Raw genomic sequence first — 14,738 nt, forward strand, 5'->3', positions numbered from 1 at the left:
ATTTAAAGCCTCAAAGTGTGACAAATATTGCAATCTGAGGCAGAGAACCTGGGCTGAACTTGCTTTTCTGTGACAAGGGCATTTTTTGAGGCCCTGGTTCAGAGTGGTAAAATTGATTTAGCAGCAGAAAAACACAAAGAATAAAAGATTGTTTCATGAAATCAAAATAAGAGAGAGTAGAAGAATGAGTTCTGTACATGTGATATAGCCTTCTGTGGTTTCATGCAGTTTAAAGACTTTCCAAGAGAGAAATTTGATGGCTCCAGGAATGAGATACTCCGACGGTGTTTATGTGCTGGATACTTCACTAATGTAGCTAGAAGGTAAAATAACAATTAAAAAAAAATTATAAAAGGAGATGAATTTCTAGTAGAAAGTTCAAGGCAACGAAAGTCATCCTCCAGTTCAGCAGTGAGCTTTAGATGCCAAGCAACACTGTTTGTATTTTCTGCAGTGCTAACACCTTTACTTGGTTATTTCTCTTTAAATTGAGACAGCTCAGAATGTGCTAGAGTTTAAATTACATTGTCTGTCTGTGGGAGAAGCACTTCTATCTAGCTGGATAATCAGGGGACTGATTTCTAGACTTGAGCCTCCTTTAATAAAACTTCCAAGTGCATATTGCTCACTTCAGCAGTGGCATGTCTTGGGATGACTGTGGAATACAAGGGTTGAAGCCAAAAGCTAGAGCTTGTCACTGGTGAAGGGGAGAGAAATGGATATAGAATGTTTTAGTGTTTATCATAAACCTGCCAAAGAGTAGTTAATACTAATAAAGAAGTTAGTAGCATAGGGGCCAGCTCTGTGGGTGCTTGAGCACCTTCAATATTGAACAAAACCCTTGACTGCATCCAGGGAGGAATATTTTTCAGTGGGTTTAGCATCCCCAATCATTTTCAAAGGTTGGCTCCTATAGCTGGTAGCACTAGCTGTCCTAGTCAGGAAAAAAAAATTTCAATTTGATTTTGCCAATTGAATCGCTTTTTCAATTTGATACAATTCAATTATCTTTCTATGATTTAGCATTAAAGTTATCTGGTGGGTTTATTTTGCAGCTTCTTCACCCTCCCCACCCCCTTTGCCCTCTCCAACCCCAAAGCTGGGGCTGTCAAGTGTAAACAAAACAAACGTTGTTAGGTCCTAGCTCGTGCTTGCTGTCTACCATCAGCTCTGGCAGGATACACATTTCAAATCTCATATGTTGTAATCACAAAATAAAAAAACAAAAAATTATACCTTATGTTGTCTGGTCATCTTATTCAAATCATGTTGGTCCCAGGCTATGGTTTCTGTTTGTATTCTGTTAACTCTCTCACCAGGGTCTCTTGCCCATTTGACATTTTCTTCTTTCTCCATGCTCACCATCCATATTCCATCTCTGTACCTTCCTTTCTCTTTCTTCCTCCCTGCAAGTCCAGCACCCCCCCCCCCCAGCGGTCCAGCACACTCTGTCCCTTCTAGTCCAGCTCCAGCCCCCAGTCCAATGTCTCCCTTCCTTCCAGCACCCCCTCCACCCTATGTGACCAGAACCCTCACTCTCTTCTCTTTTTTCCATCCAGCTCCCCACCCCATTTGGCCAGCATCCTCTCTCTCTCTTTCCTACCCTCCAGCGCCCCCCACACACCATGTGGCAAGCACCCTTTCTCTGTTCACTTTCCTCCAACCTCCCATATACCATGTGGCTAGCACCCTCTCTCTCTTCCCTCCAGCCTGCATACCCCACGTGGCAAGCATCCTCTTTTTCCTTTCCTCCAGCCCCCCATAACACCATGTGGCCAGCACCCTTTCTCTCTTCCCTTCCCTCCAGCCCCCCTAACACATGTGGCCAGCACCCTTTCTTCCAGCCCCCCCATAACACCATGTGGCCAGCACCTTTTCTCTCTTCCCTTTCCTCCAGCCCCCCTAACACATGTGGCCAACACCCTTTCTTTCAGCCCCCCCATAACACCATGTGGCCAGCACCCTTTCTTTCTTCCCTTCCCTTCCCTCCAGCCCCCCTAACACATGTGGCCAGCATCCTTTCTTCCAGCCCCCCTAACACATGTGGCCAGCACCCTTTCTTCCAGCCCCCCCCCATAACACCATGTGGCCAGCACCCTTTCTCTCTTCCCTTTCCTCCAGCCCCCCATACACCATGTGGCCAGCACCCTTTCTCTCTTCCCTTTCCTCCAGCCCCCCATACACCATGTGGCCAGCACCCTTTCTCTCTTCCCTTTCCTCCAGCCCCCCTAACACATGTGGCCAACACCCTTTCTTCCAGCCCCCCCATAACACCATGTGGCCAGCACCCTTTCTCTCTTCCCTTTCCTCCAGCCCCCCCCATACACCATGTGGCCAGCACCTTCTCTCTCTTCCCTTCCCACCAGCTCCAGCCTCAGCCAAATTACCTCCCCCCCCGGGTGGGTCCAGCATCCTTTCTCCCTTCCCTCTAACTTCCAGCTCCCCCCCAGGCAGAGGTGGAAGCAGGTGGAAGCAGTATGGTGGCAGCGCCTCTTTCTGTGGGTCCGACAGCTGTGGCAGAGAAAGCAGTGCAGCACAGCACCCGACTCCGCTACCTTCTCAGCCCTTGCTGCTGATCCACGCAGGCTCTTGGGCTTTCCCTTTGCCAGAGGGGGAAAGCCCAAGAGCAGACCTAAATAAGTGAGTTTTGTTATTTGGAGTGTTTTTTTTAAACAAATTGATTCAAATCAATTTAGCCAAACTGAATCAGTGAATCGATTCGAATCGTGACTCAGGTAGCACAACCAAGACCCATGCTAAGGTTCCCTCATGTTTTTGAATTCCAAAAAATAAGTATATCTTTTTGGAAAGCTATTATTGCTTATCTTATTTCTTCCTCATTTTTAAACATATTTAATTGAAAATAAAATATCCTCTGCCCTGAAGTTAATGGAAACCTTTCCTCAACAGCATATCTAGAGCCAAGCTGCCAACCTGATCAAAATGCAGAATACTGCAAAATTGAAAAATGATCTTTAGTTCTAGTGTGTTGGTTTATTTTTCTCAATCAATTGCAAGACTTACTCTTTTTGGAAAGTGAATTTGTGTTTCAGCTAGAAACTTATTAATCCTCTCTTTTTTTTTTTTGTTCTCCTTCTGCCACCCAAGTAGATTTCCTGTAGCTGTAGGTAAAAGTGTTTCTGCATAGCACTTGTGTTGTCTACAAAAATTACTTTGAAACATTGACCAGTTAGTAAATGATTATACTGTAGTAAGGACCGATGATAAGTTATTTAACCATTTGTGTGTCCTATGATCGTAAAAGGAAATAAAAATTAACAAAATGTGTTCAATAGTGACATTTTTGAGTTCTGTTCATTACTATGGAAAAATATTGTTGGCACAATTCAAATGCTGAAAATAATGTCTTCTTAATGATCTGGTGATGTTTGATATTAACTGTACAATATTACATTCAGATAGTTGTTTGTTTTTTTGCTGGTCCTAAAAAAAAAAATAGTTTCAGAACCTGCAGAGAATTCAGCTTAGTAGCTGCCACAGCCTTAGAGTATAAGGAACATTTTTGTGTTTACAGATCATCTGGAAGAACATTTTACACAATGGATGGACATGGCAACGTAGTCCATATTCATCCTTCGTCAGCTGTAAGTTGTGTTTCTAAATAGTATTGATGCTATGCTGCACACTTTTTTTTTTTTTTTTTTTGATACATCTGAATTGCTTTACATATGAATAACATAACTTAAAGGAAAACAACTTGGGATATCTTGGTCAGTCTGTGTTGGGGAATGGGAGCCCAAGAATTAGAGGAACCTGATGATCCTCTGCCTCGGAACTGCCAGCCAAGACCTTTTCCCTGTGGTGATCTCTCAGCATAAGGACATAAGGTCATAAGCAGTGCCTCTGCTGGGTCAGACCAAAGGTACCATCCTGCCTAGCAGTCCGCTTGCGCGGCAGCCCATCAGGTCAAGGACCTGCATAGTAATTCTCTATCAGTACTCATCCATCCCCTTTTCCTTCCGGAAATCATCCAATCCTCTTTCTATACCCTTCAATCCCCTTATCCTTCAGGAATTCATCCAAACCTTTCTTGAAACCCAGTAGCGTACTCTGTCATATCACACCCTCTGGAAGCGCATTCCAGGTGTCCACCATCCTCCGAGTGAAGAAGAACTTCCTAGCATTGGTCCTGAATCTGTCCCCTCTTAACTTTTCCGAATGTCCCCTCTTTCTTGTATTTTTCAAAATTTTGAAAAATCTGTCCCTCTCCACTTTCTCCATGCCCTTCATGATCTTGTAAGTCTCTATCATGTCCCCTCTAAGCCTCCGCTTCTCCAAGGAAAAGAGGCCCAGATTCTCCAATCTTTCGGCATATGTTAGGTTTTCCATACCCTTTATCAGTCTCGTCGCTGTCCTCTGAACCCTCTCGAGTATCGCTATATCCCTTCTTAGGTACGGTGACCAGAATTGGACGCAGTACTCCAAATGCGGGTGCACCATCGCCCGATATAGCAGCAGGATAACTTCTGCCGTTCTGGTTGTAATACCTTTCTTGATAATACCTAGCATTCTGTTCACCTTTTTTGAGGCCGCTGCGCACTGCACCGACGGCTACATTGATCTGTCCACCATTACCTCTAAGTCTTTCTCAAGGCTACTCAAGGCTATTGGAATTCAATTTGGCCACAAATTAATAAATTGATGGAAAATCACATTGCAATATCATATGATACAATATTATTTGGAATGATGATGAGAAAAAAAAGTCAAATTTCACCAGAAAATAACAAGCTTTTATTAATTATGACAGGGGTTGCCATTCAACATATAACTAACAACTGGAAGAATTATAACAACTTAAATTATACATTTTGGTGGAATACAATATGTCATATATTTAAAATGGAAAGAACAATAGCAATACAAAGGGGGGACATATACTAAATTTATAAAAATATGGGGGCCATTGACAAAATACTGTAATGAATAAATAGTAGGATTTTTCTTCTTCTTTTCTTCTTTTAAGGATCTTTTTTATGACACACATAGAGGGGGGGTAAGGAAAATAATTTCTACATAATATGTTATAATATGTTACAATATGTAATGCATGAATGAAAAGTAATAGAAGGGTGGGGGGAGGGAGAGGGGATAAAATTTATTTAGAATATAATGTATTAGATATAAAAATGTTATTGAATATTCATCAATTGTATTCTAACATGTTGTACTCTTTCTGTAAAATTTGAAAATTAAAAATATTATATTAAAGTAATAAAAGGGTGGGGGGAGGGTGAGGGGGAAAATCAAATTTATATATATAATGTATTAGATATAAAAGTGATACTATGTATTTATCAATTGTATTTTAATATTTTGTACACTTTATGTAAAATTTGAAAATAAAAAATAATGGGAAAAAAAAAAATAAAAAAAGGCTACTCTCACCAGCCCACCCATCGTATAGCTGTACATCAGGTTTCTTTGCCCTACATGCAAGACTTTGCATTTTTCTACATTAAACTTTATCTGCCATTTATTCACCCACTCTCCCAGTTTGTCCAGGTCCCTTTGTAAATCTTCACAGTCCGCTTTGTTCCTAACCCCACTAAAAAGTTTTGGTGTCGTCTGTGAATTTTATAACTTCGCACTTCAGCCCTGTTTCTATGTCATTTATGAAAATATTAAACAGCAGCGGTCCGAGTACTGATCCTTGCGGGACACCACTCGTGACCCCTCTCCAGTCTGAGTATTGGCCCTTCACTCCTACCCTTTGCTTCCTACTCGCCAACCAGTTTTTGATCCATCTGTGTACATCCCCTTCCACCCCATGGCTCTTTAGTTTTCTTAGCAGGCGTTCATGCGGTACTTTGCCGAAGGCTTTTTTGGAAATCCAAGTATACAATATCTATGGGGGCTCCTTCGTCCATTTGCTTGTTTACTCCTTCGAAGAAGTGTAATAAGTTTGTCAGGCACGATCTTCCTTTGCTGAAGCCATGTTGGGTTGTGTTCATCAGTTTATTCCTTTCTAGATGCTCATCGATGCTGTCCTTTATCAGTGCTTCTACCATATTCCCCGGGACTGATGTCTGTAGTTCCCTGGGTCGCCTCTCGAACCTTTTTTAAAGATGGGTGTAACATTTGCTATCTTCCAATCCTCTGGGATCACCCCTGTTTTCAGGGATAGGTTACAAACTTGTTGCAGTAACTCCACTATTTCCACTTTTAGCTCTTTCAATACCCTAGGGTGGATTCCATCCGGGCCCGGAGATTTGTCAGCTTTTAATCTGTCTATCTGCTTGAGCATGTCCTCGAGGCTTACCTCCATGGATATTAACTTTTCTGCCTGATCACCTTTAAAGATCTTTTCAGGTTCTGGCATGCTGGATGTGTCCTCTCTTGTAAAAAATGATAAAAAGAACATGTTTAATCTCTCCGCCACTTCTTTTTCTTCCTTCACTACTCCTTTCCTATTTCCGTCATCCAGTGGTCCTACCTCCTCTCTCGCCGGCTGCTTCCCTTTAACATATCTGAAGAACGGTTTGAAATTTAGTGCCTCCTTGGCTAGCCTCTCTTCATATTCTCTTTTTGCTTTTCTAACCACGCGGTAGCATTCTTTTTGATGCTTCCTGTGCTCTTTCCAGTTTTCCCCGGTTTTGTCCTTTTTCCACAGCCGGAATGATTTTTTCTTATCTCCTATCACTTTCTTCACTTCCTTAGTTATCCATGCTGGCTCGTTTGTTTGGTCCTTTTTGCATCCTTTTCTAAATCTGGGGATATACAGATTTTGCGCAGTGTTCACCGTGTCTTTAAATAAAGACCAGGCTTGCTCCACAGTCTGTGATTTCTTTAAGCTGTTCCTTAGTTTCTTTCCTACCATTGCCCTTATCGCTTCGTAGTTTCCTTTCTTGAAGTTAAAAGTTGTCGTTGTGGTTCTCTTCCCCTTTGATATCCCTACATCGACTTTGAATTGGATCATGTTGTGATCACTGTTTCCTAACGGTCCCACTACTTCCACTTCCTTTGCAGGCCCATTTAGGATCAGGTCCAGAGTGGCATTCCCTCTCGTCGGTTCTCTGACCAGCTGCTCCATGAAGCAGTCCTGGATTGCCTCCAAGAATCCAGTTTCCCTAGCGCATTTGGAGTTTACAAAAGAAAGAAAAAAAGTCAGCATGCTGGTGTGCATTTTCAACCGCAGTCATAGCCCATCATCTGTATGGATTTGCTTAGTGACAGCCTTGCAAGAAAAGAGGAGGGGAGGGCCTAAGAAAAATAGGAGGAGGGCCTGAAAGGGGCACTTGGTACTCCTTTCCCTTCTACATCCCAGGAATGGTAGAATTCCACCCCACCAGTCCTACTCAGAGCCTCTGAGCTCCCTGAAGAAAGGTTCCCTGTTCTCTCTCTACTTGAAAATCTTCCCCAAATTTGCTTGGGAGTCTAGAATTTGAACTGCTTTATTGGTCAGAGTAGTAAAATTCTGAAACATTTTCTCGCCAAACTGTTATGGCTACAGCCTTAAAATTTGGAAATAAATTGTTCAAGTCTTTTGAAGCAAAGGAGGTTGGTAGTATGATGTAAGCAGAGTTTGCAAAGTACAAATCCAAAGACTTAAGTTAATGGTCATAATTGAAGCTGACAGGAATGTATGTGTTTTTAATTTTAAGGGAACTGGTTACATCTACATTTTTCTCTGGATTACAAGAGCGAGAGAGAGATTTTGATAATTGACTTCATTAGATATAAAAGCTAGGTCAGCACACATGTGGTATTTTTCAGGTGAGTTCTGGAAGCATAGGAAAACAGTGACTCAGGGTCATCTGGAGTCAGCAAGGAAAAGTGAATCATGACCCAGGTCTTCACCTGAATTTTAGTGCACTGCCTCTGATCACTAGGCCATCCCTCCTCCTAACTGAGGTAGTTTTTGCTGATTAGGAAATGTAGGGAGGGAAACTGTGAAAGGAATTTTCATAATTTAAAATATTGCTTTACGCATGGAAATGGGTTTTTAATTACTGTCCACTCTACATACAGTTGAAAGTATGTATGGTTTTCAACAACAAAAAACAGGGAGGAATGGAGGGAAGTATAGTACAAAAATATCACTCCAAAACAAAAGCACCACACAAGCCAAGAAAGCTAGCTTATTACTTAAGCGAAAGAAAAGCCTCAGACAAACGGAGAGGTGTACCCACACTCTTCCACCAAAGCATCATAGGCAAAAAACTTTCACACAAGTTTAAAGTTAGCAGGTGGGAGCAAAAAATAGCTGTAAATGATTAATGGTAAAAACCACTGATCACAAACAGGCCAGGTCGACGATCGTTTCATGGCTGGTAACTACTGCTTCAGGGCCTTAGCGCCAAATCCAGGCTATCATATAACACTAAACAAAAACCCAAAAGGGAAATGAAATTGCTTACCTGCTAAAAGTTGAAAAAGAGCATTCAACTACTTACAGTACGCAGATCCTAACTGCTGCTTTCAACCACAACTTTCAAAGCACTGTTGTGGGGCTTATGACCATGTCCAGCCCTGTCATTTCCCTTTTGGGTTTGGGTTTTGTGTTATAGGATAGCCTGGATTTGGCGCTAAGGCCCTGAAGCAGTGGTTACTGGCCACGAAACGATCGTCGGCCTGGCCTATTTGTGTTCAGTGATTTTTACCATTAATCATTCTCGGCTATTTTTTTTGCTCCCACCTGCTAACTAAACTTGTGTGAAAGTTTTTTGCCTATGCTTTGGTGGAAGAGTATGGGTACACCTCTCCGTTTGTCTGAGGCTTTTCTTTCGCTTAAGTAAAAAGCTAGCTTTCATGGCTTGTGTGGTGCTTTTGGAGTGATATTTTTGAAATTTTGGTTTTCAACAACATACATACATACATTTCCACATGTGATAAAAATACTTCTGGGGCAGGAAAATGGAACAATGTTCATAGTTTTGATTTCACCAATCCATGCACATTATTATGCGCTAAGCAATTGTACACAGAGGAAAGTAGGTATCCAACTCTGCACATAAATTTTCCTTTGGCAATAATCAAAGCCAACTTATTAGTATAGTGTAGTGTTTTGATTATTGGTACAAGTTCCTCAGCCCAAGTACCCCTGAAATTCTGAGTGTTTACTCCTGAACTGTATAATGTCTGGTCTTATTGCACATGGTTGGTTAAGGTAACTATGCACTGTCTTTAAGCTCTATAATCAGGAAGCACAGATGGAGTGGATCATTTTCCATGACGTCGTGGTTACATCAAAAATTTATGTGAGAACCTTGTGTCCTGTTCGCTATGAATGGGTTAAAGATTTACTGCCCAAGTTGCATGAAGTCGATGCATATGAACTGAGCACTGTAGCCCGAGAAGAAGTGACAGAAGAAGAATTGTCAAAGTGGAGAAGAAAAGAGGCCATCAGACTGCAGCATGGTGAGAAATAGCAGTACATTTTCATTTGCAAGGGGTAGTTAGTGCAGAGCTGGCTTTAATACCATTCACAGGCAGCTTGGGGGGAGGGTGTCTGTCCCCCAAGGATACCAGGGAGGTTGGTAAGAAAGAGGGGATCCTAGAATCTCCTTTGCCCAGATTATTCCCTCTCCTCTCGCTTCTAAGCACTGTGCTCTGAAAGAACTCAAACGTTAAATTGCTGATCTGTTAGTGATTCATAACATGTCATTAAAATCTTCTATAGTACCTGAAAATTGGAAGGTGGCCAATGTAATAACCAATTTTTAAAAAGAGTTCCAGGGGTGATCTGGGAAATTGCAGACTGGTAAGCCTGACGTCAATGCCAGGAAAATAGTGGAAATTATTATAAGAATAAAATAACTGAACAAATAGGCAAACATGGTTTAATGGGACAGTCAACGTGGATTAAGCTAACTGAGGTTTTGCCTCACAGATTTGCTTCATTTATTTGAAGGTACGAATAAACATGTAGATAAAGGTGAGCCGGTTGATGTAGTGTATCTAGATTTTCAGAAAGCTTTTGACAAAGTTCTTTATGAGAGACTCCTGGAAAAAATGAAAAGGCCATAGGTTTAGGAACTGGTTAATGGATAGAAAATAAAGGGTAGTGTTAAATACTATTTCTATCAATGGAGGAGGGTACTGGGACTGGTGCTATTTTAACATATTTATAAATGATCTAGAAATGGGAATAATGAGCAAGGTAATTAAATTTGCAGATGACACAAAACTATTCAAAGTTGTTAAAATGAATGCCAACTGTGAAAAATTGCAGTAAGACTGGGCATCAAAATGACAGATGAAATATAATGTGGACAAATGCAACCTGATGTACATTGGGAAAAATAATTCAAATCATAATTATTTGATGTTAGGTTCTACCTTAGGAGTCAGCACCCAAGAGAAAGATCTAGGTGCTATCTTGATCAATACGCTAAATGCAAACAGAATACTAGGAATTATTAAGAAAGAAATAGAAAATAAGATAATTATAATGCCTCTATCGTTCCATGATACAACATCACCTTGTGTGCATTTATGAACACCGTATCTCAAGAAAAGATATAGTGGAATTTAGAAAATGTTCAAAGAAGGGTGACCAAAATGATTAAGGGGATGGAACTCCTCTCATATGAGGAAAGGTTTAAAATATTAATGCTCTTCAGCTTGGAAAAGACAGCTGAGGGGGGATATGAAAGAGGTCTACAAAATTATGTGTGGTGTAGGCCAGTTAAACATGAATCAATTTGTTTATTCTTTCAAAAAGTGCTAAGACTAGGGGGATACTTGATGAAATTACATGGCAATAAATAGGAGGAAATATTTTTTTCACGCAACAAATAGTTAAAACTCTGGAATTTGTTACCAGCAAATGTGGCAACAGCAATTAGCATATCTAGGTTTTAAAAAGGTTTGGACAAGTTCCTAGAGGAAGCGTCCATAGTCTGCTATTGAAATAGAAATAGGGAAAGCTATTGCTACCCCACCCCCCATACATGTAAACTAGTTGACAGCAGGAGGGATGCCCAGTCCCTCCTGCTCCTCAGGCCTGTCACTGCAAAATGTCAGGCCTTCCCCTTCCTGGTGCATCCTGGTATGCACGAAGAGGGGCCTAAGGCCCTGATTGGCTTAGATGCCTAACGCCTCTCTCAGGGGAGGGGCCTTAGGCATCTGAGCCAATCAGGGCCTTAGGCCCCTCCCTATTTAGCCCAGGATGCACCGGGAAGAGGAAGGCCCACCATTTTGCAGTGTATAGTTTAAGCTAAAGCATAGACATAGAAGTTAGATTTTTAAATACACCAATTACCTGTGATTTTTTTAAAATTAGTTTTGTTTTATATATATTAAAATGTAATGCAGCGACTGTTTTTAGAATAGCAATGTAATTTTTAATGCCGTATTTGGCTTTATTTCTAGAAGCAGCAGTGGAAGAATCTGTAAAGAAAGTGGAAAAGAGAAATGATGATAAATCTATATCTGAAGCACGTGTTCGGTATTTACAGAGAAAACAACAGAAATCAAAGTACTTAACCTAATATATCCAGGGAGGAACTGAGATAATTCAAGTGAGTTCTGTTTCAGTTCAGGAAACAGAAAGAAGCAAACTGGGTAGACGCTACACGCAGACAAGGATAAAGCCAACTTAAGACTACAACGGACCAGAGAAGGTGGACAGCCTTTTTGAAAGTGAGAAGCATTCTTCTCAAAAATGTCCACAAAAAGAAACTGTTGGGAAAGAGCATGTGTAATTCTAATGGTCCAACATCTAAAGGGGCAGTATGCTTTTCTAATGCTCCTATTCTATTGCATCTGGTTAGATCAAATTTTGTGTTTGTGATGAATCATCCTTATTGGGGAAGGCAGGGTGATTCTTATATAAAAAGCTTTGGGAAAATATGTTCTTATGTAGAATATCACAGTTTATAGTTTATTTAAAATTTGATAAAAACACTTATAAAAAACCATCTAAATGCAGTACAAACTAAATAGGGGTACAGAACATTCACAAAAATGTACATTAATACAAATAAAATATTCAGTAGGTACAAAAATACATAACATTCAATGGACAGCGACTAACAGGCACATAGGGTAAAGAAGGGCAGAACTACAATGTTGTAAGGAAAGTTTACATTGAAGGGAAGAACAAGAGGAGGGGCACAAGCCTAGATAAGAATAAAATTTTTGGAGAATGGCAGAAAATATGATGAAAAACCTATAGGATTCATATACTAAGGAAAGTAGAATTAGGTTTCAAATGCATCCTTAAAGAGGAAGGTTTTAAGAGACGACTTAAATTTGCCTAATATGGATTCCTCTCTAAGGTAATTAGGGAGTGAATTCCAAAGTAGGGGTGCGATGACTGAAAAAATCTCGTTACGCCTTGTACCAATGATAGCAATACAGAAATAATGACCAGCAGTAATTTCTCATGTAAAATGGAAGTCATATGGAGATAAGTCTGAAACTTGGTGGGTAAAGACCATATGGACTTGGCTATGCCTATTTTAAAGCAGACTTCGGGGCACGAAAAACTGAGAAACTAGCTGTCTTGCTTTGCATCACTACACATAAAACTAATCTACCTTAAATATAATGTCCGGCAAATCTGCCTACCAGTAACAAAAATTCTCTTTTGGAAGAAGTCACAAACACTCCTAAAAGTTGCCACCAAAGGATAAACCTCTATCCACCCACTGCATTATTTGCAACTCCATTTCAGGGTTAGGAAGGTATAGCAAAATTACTTACCTGTAGCAGGTGTTATCCGAGGACAGCAGGCAAATAGTCTCACATATAGGTAATGTCATCCACGGAGCCCCAGTATGGACAAGTCAACAAGTGCACTGTCACTTTAAAAGCTTGAATACTGCCCACAATGCATATGCGCAAGGACCTTCCCACCTGATGATGACTCGCGGGACTGTCAGCTCAATGAAAAAGCTAAGAAGTCAACCAGGGAAGGTGAAAGGGTTGTGAGAATATCTGCCTGCTTGTCCTTGGATAACATCTGCTACAGGTAAATAACTTGAGACCATTGGGTGGAAAGTGTCCATGGAGGATCCCTGAGCTGTAGATGGACAAAAGGAGTTACAGTACATGTACTGTAGAGGCCATGTGGCTGAGGACTCAGAACATTTGGTGTGCTGATACATAGGGAGGAGCCTTTCTGGCAAAAACAAATACGAGTGTTTAGTCTTTGTTGTGGTAGGAATGTACAAGTCTGGATCATGTTAAAAAAGGTTCCAATGAACTCCAGAGTTTGAGTGGGATCCAGATGAGACTTTTAAGTGCATTGAAAATGAGCTCCATACTGATTTCAAATTTGAGAGCATTTTACACCAAAGAAGACAATATAGACAAAAATGTAAATGATTGATGTCTTCTAAAGACCTGTTTTTTTAATGACTAGGTTTTTAGGTTTTATTTGCCTTTCATATGGAATGTTTACAATGCTGTTACGTTTAGGTTCTCAAATTTAGATAGGATTTGGAGGGTTTTTTTAACATTGTAGTTTTAATCTGGTTTTTATGTACTTGCTCTTTTTTATTGTTGTTTAAGATATTTGTAATACCACTGTGCTCTTCTTGGAAAAGGCAGTCTAAAAATGTAAAATAAAAAAAAAAAATTAAAAGGAAAACTCTTTTAACCTACCTAACTATAAGTAGCAATGATGCATAAACCACATCTCTTAAGAAAGTAAACATCCTACCCCACAATCCTACCCCTTTTTTCCTCCTATTTCCAAGTTTGTCAGTACGCTTGTCCGTCTCGCCCATTTTAAATAGTATGTTAATTTTATGACTTACTTTTAGATTTTGGTTGTGACTTGCTTAGTAAATTTATGGATAAGCGATTTATCAAATACAAATAAAACTTGAAACTTGAATAGATATATATAGGTATTTTTCTGAGATGAAGCGATGTCATCAGGTGAAAATGGCTGCCTAGCCAATGAGCTTCAGTGAAGTCCTAAAAATAAAACCTAAAAAGGGGGAGGGGAAAACAAATGATTGATCTACACTGGGAAAAATCCATTCTACCAAAATAAGCAGCAGAGTCCCCTGGGCCTGAAAAATGACTTCAAATAAAAAACTGAAGGTATTAAAAGCCATAATCGGACAGCTAAGAAGCAAATCAGCAGAGAACAGCAGGGTATAACCCACAATGCACATACCATAAGAGTGGACTTATTTGGAAAGTGATGAAGAGAGGGGAAACTATGGCATTATACTTACGATTATAACGCAAGATGCGGAAATATGGTTGAAGGAGATCAAACAAGGTATTTCCTCCAGTAAGAACTGGGATCAAAGAAGCAATAGCAAAAATATGTAAAGATCTCACAGAGCTAGGTCAAGAAATAATGTGCACACTAAGGAGTGCTGGAAACGAAAGACTATGACAATTACTCTGACGTGGGTAAAAATATACAAATATATACACACCGACAAAACCACCTATCATAGGACTAGAAGCGCTGGTACTTATGAAGAGGTAGGAAAAGCCTCAGAAAAGGAGCTCTCACCTTACTACCATAGATGCTAACAGTTCCTTTTTCAATCATCGGCATAAAAACCTCCCCTTCCTCCAAGTAATGATTTTAAAAAATATATTACAGGAGCTATATTATTACAAATTCTTCAAATATCCTTTTTGTTGTTAGGTGCCATCGACTCGTGCTCAAGTCCTAGCGCCTCGATGAGTTACAGATATAAAAAAAGATTGGTTTTGTGCTAGTCCAGTAACATCCTCCAGCATCATCCCCATGGTTGTTTTCAATGTGTCCAGCCATCTGATTGCAGGTCACCCTCTTC

At 40.3% G+C, this 14,738-nt stretch overlaps 1 protein-coding gene across 6 annotated transcripts in view; it reads left to right on the forward strand.

Annotated features, from left to right (window-relative positions):
* The window catches only part of DHX40 (DEAH-box helicase 40), a 72,535-nt gene extending 57,797 nt beyond the window's left edge, over positions 1 to 14,738 (forward strand). For 4 of the 6 annotated variants that reach the window (XM_033922606.1, XM_033922605.1, XM_033922602.1 and 1 more), the window contains exons 15-18: positions 229 to 323; positions 3,536 to 3,605; positions 9,153 to 9,381; positions 11,338 to 14,738. In XM_033922606.1, the coding sequence (XP_033778497.1) occupies positions 229 to 323; positions 3,536 to 3,605; positions 9,153 to 9,381; positions 11,338 to 11,456 (513 nt within the window). In that variant the 3' untranslated portion in view covers positions 11,457 to 14,738. Of the gene's footprint in view, positions 1 to 228; positions 324 to 3,535; positions 3,606 to 9,152; positions 9,382 to 11,337 lie in introns of those variants that run through there. The other 2 variants (XM_033922607.1, XM_033922608.1) reach the window with 2 other exon arrangements.

The sequence above is a fragment of the Geotrypetes seraphini genome, chromosome 15 (genome assembly GCF_902459505.1).
Source record: "Geotrypetes seraphini chromosome 15, aGeoSer1.1, whole genome shotgun sequence".
NCBI lineage: Eukaryota > Metazoa > Chordata > Amphibia > Gymnophiona > Dermophiidae > Geotrypetes > Geotrypetes seraphini.